Source organism: Bidens hawaiensis, unplaced genomic scaffold, assembly GCF_021521415.1.
Source record: "Bidens hawaiensis isolate Kalapana, Puna unplaced genomic scaffold, B.hawaiensis_p1.1 tig00027096_1, whole genome shotgun sequence".
In the NCBI taxonomy this organism is placed as follows: Eukaryota; Viridiplantae; Streptophyta; class Magnoliopsida; order Asterales; family Asteraceae; genus Bidens; species Bidens hawaiensis.
This window is the reverse complement of record NW_027494373.1, coordinates 73,821-76,586: the sequence shown is the minus strand read 5'-3', so window position 1 is coordinate 76,586 and position 2,766 is coordinate 73,821. Positions and strand designations below refer to the sequence as shown.

The 2,766-nt window shown below is 36.6% G+C and overlaps 1 protein-coding gene across 1 annotated transcript; it reads right to left on the bottom strand.

The window, feature by feature from the left end:
* Positions 1-465: 465 nt before the first annotated feature.
* On the bottom strand, positions 466-2,540 carry LOC143574738 (uncharacterized). The gene is made up of 2 exons (XM_077059281.1): positions 1,453-2,540; positions 466-676 (listed from the first exon to the last, which is right to left on the bottom strand). Exon 1 carries the CDS (start codon positions 2,518-2,520, stop codon positions 1,480-1,482), a length of 1,041 nt encoding a protein of 346 aa, XP_076915396.1. The 5' UTR covers positions 2,521-2,540; the 3' UTR covers positions 466-676; positions 1,453-1,479.
* Between the last annotated feature and the right edge of the window lie 226 nt (positions 2,541-2,766).

Here is a 2,766-nt window from a genome sequence, read left to right as displayed (position 1 = left end):
TCTCTGACAAAAGATCTGTATATTCTTCCTAAATTTTCCTCACTTTCACTCTCTAAAATTATTATCTTCTTCTCTAAGGTTTCATAAAATTGGTCGGATTTTCTTTATAGACGGTTGATGACCAATCTTGTTAACAGGTGGAAGGAATTTATCAGGTTATAATAAATTGACCGGATGACAGATGAAAACTAATAGCTGACGGTTTTTTAAGTGGCCATTTTAGAGATTTTCAAAACAAGGGGCGAGTCTTGGAATCCCTTTGGTCAAAATGAACATTTTAAGGATTTTCTCTTTGTTTTATCTATATGAAATTTTATACAACACAAACTATAATAAAATAAATAACTAAATTTACTCGTAAGATGTATGCTAGCTAAATAATATTATATATTCGAACAACCGTCAATAATTGTAAGATATTAACTAAATAAAATTGTTACGAAAAGTCATTAATTAACACGTAAATCATTAAATTTCTTGAATAATTAGTGCTCATATACGTCCTTACATCAACACAACAAACCATTCGTCGAATCAAACACTTATGATCATTAATCATATTTGAAACAAAATCAAATAAAACATTTATCAAAACAATAGAAAACTAATTTAATTTCTTAAACATCCCAAACAAAGAGAGTAGCTTCTTGAGTTCATCCATGGCTTCATAAATCTTGTCCCTGCATCAATGAATGCATGCATATTGTTAATTAGTTGATGAGTTCAATTTAACTCCTACAAATATAGATTAAATTTTACATAATGTTTTACAAATATTTAATTGGCCTTCTGATGTAAAAATTTTAAAAACTAATCATATCATAAAGTAAAAATTAAAATTAGTTACAATAACTTATAAAAGTCCAACTCATAAATAGTAACATGTGTTAACATATGTCAAAATTGTAATACGTGTAAATTAAAAAATATTCTCATATAGTATTGCCATTTTTTTACTACCCAAATGAATATCATGATTTTGAGCCTACCAGAGCTATATTTCATAAAATATTTTATTTCTATTCTTTGATTTTGAGAATAGAACATATATCTATTCTTTTATTTTATTTCTATTCTCATATAGTATTGCCATTTTTTTACTACCAATATGAATATCATGATTTTCAGCCAACAAGAGCTATATTTCATAAAATATTTTATTTTTTTATTTTGAGAATAGAACATATATATATCTTGCCCCACCCTTTGTGGTCAGACGATAAAGGCGTTGGTGTTAGCTAGCAAATAGTAAACGCAAAAATGACGGAAAATGAAAATTAGCTGTTAAAAAAAAAAAAGAAAGAAAGAAAGAACATATATCTTACCTAAATTTCATAAACTACTTAACTAAGATAACAAAAGAATGAAACACAAAAATAAATGCACAAGAGAGAGAGAGAGAGAGAGAGAGAGAGTAATAATTAGCTAGGGTTAGGGTTTGCATGAACAAAGAGAGTTACCTAAATGGGATCTTGAAACTTAAACAGCACAAGTGTAACCAGGAGGTGGTGTTTTGCCACAAGTAACAAGCAACTGAAGAGCAAGTGGCAAGTAGATGTTGATATTCAAAAGCTTAACCTTTAGGGTTGTACACAAGCAAACAGCAGCCTCAAGCTCCACTAACCCAGCCAGAATAGGGCAACATTGGTTCACCACAGGGTCACCTAACCCAATATGAACCAACCCACCTAAAAGATCCACACAAGCTCCAAGCTTTAGTGCATCAATGGGGCAAGTAGCCGCTGGTGTTGGCACAAATGGTGATGGTGGGCATGGTGTTCCTGGTGTTCCACCTGATGGTGGGTTGAGCACCGGTGGGAGGGTCACTGGTGGGTTGACTACTGGTGGGAGGGTAATTGGTGGGAGAGTGATTGGTGGTTTGACAATTGGTGGGAGGGTCACTGGTGGGTTGACTACTGGTGGGAGTGTGATTGGTGGTTTGACGACTGGTGGGAGGGTTATTGGTGGGTTGACAACTGGTGGGAGGGTAATTGGTGGTTTGACGACTGGTGGGTTGACTACTGGTGGGAGGGTGATTGGTGGTTTGACTACTGGTGGGAGTGTGATTGGTGGTTTGACTACTGGTGGGAGTGTGATTGGTGGTTTGACGACTGGTGGGAGGGTGATTGGTGGTTTGACTACTGGTGGGAGGGTGATTGGTGGTTTGACTACTGGTGGGAGGGTGATTGGTGGTTTGACTACTGGTGGGAGTGTGATTGGTGGTTTGACGATTGGTGGGAGTGTGATTGGTGGTTTGACGACTGGTGGGAGGGTGATTGGTGGTTTGACTACTGGTGGGAGGGTGATTGGTGGTTTGACTATTGGTGGGCGTGTGATTGGTGGTTTGACGACTGGTGGATGAGTGATTGGTGGTTTGACAATGGGTGGATGGGTGGATGGTGGGTGGTGTTGAGGAGGTTGGCCACAGTGGCAATCAGTAGTGATGGGAGTGGCAGTGGAAATGAGGAACATGGAGATGAGAAGAAGAGCAGTGAGCTGGTTCTTCTTGGAGGACTCCATTATGATCACTTGATGTGCAAGTGATGAGGTGAAGTAGGTTTATATTGAGAAAGTGGGAGTGTACTATTCTCACACCTTAGCTGGAATAATGATCACATGATATCTCTATCTTTGGTTTTGATTAAGTTTTTTGTTTTTGTTTATTTTTTGATATGATATTTCCATTACATGATAAGTTAAATTATAAACAAATTAGCATGTAATAACCGATGTTCACACAAGCTTTAAAACCCAAAGGTTTTTGTA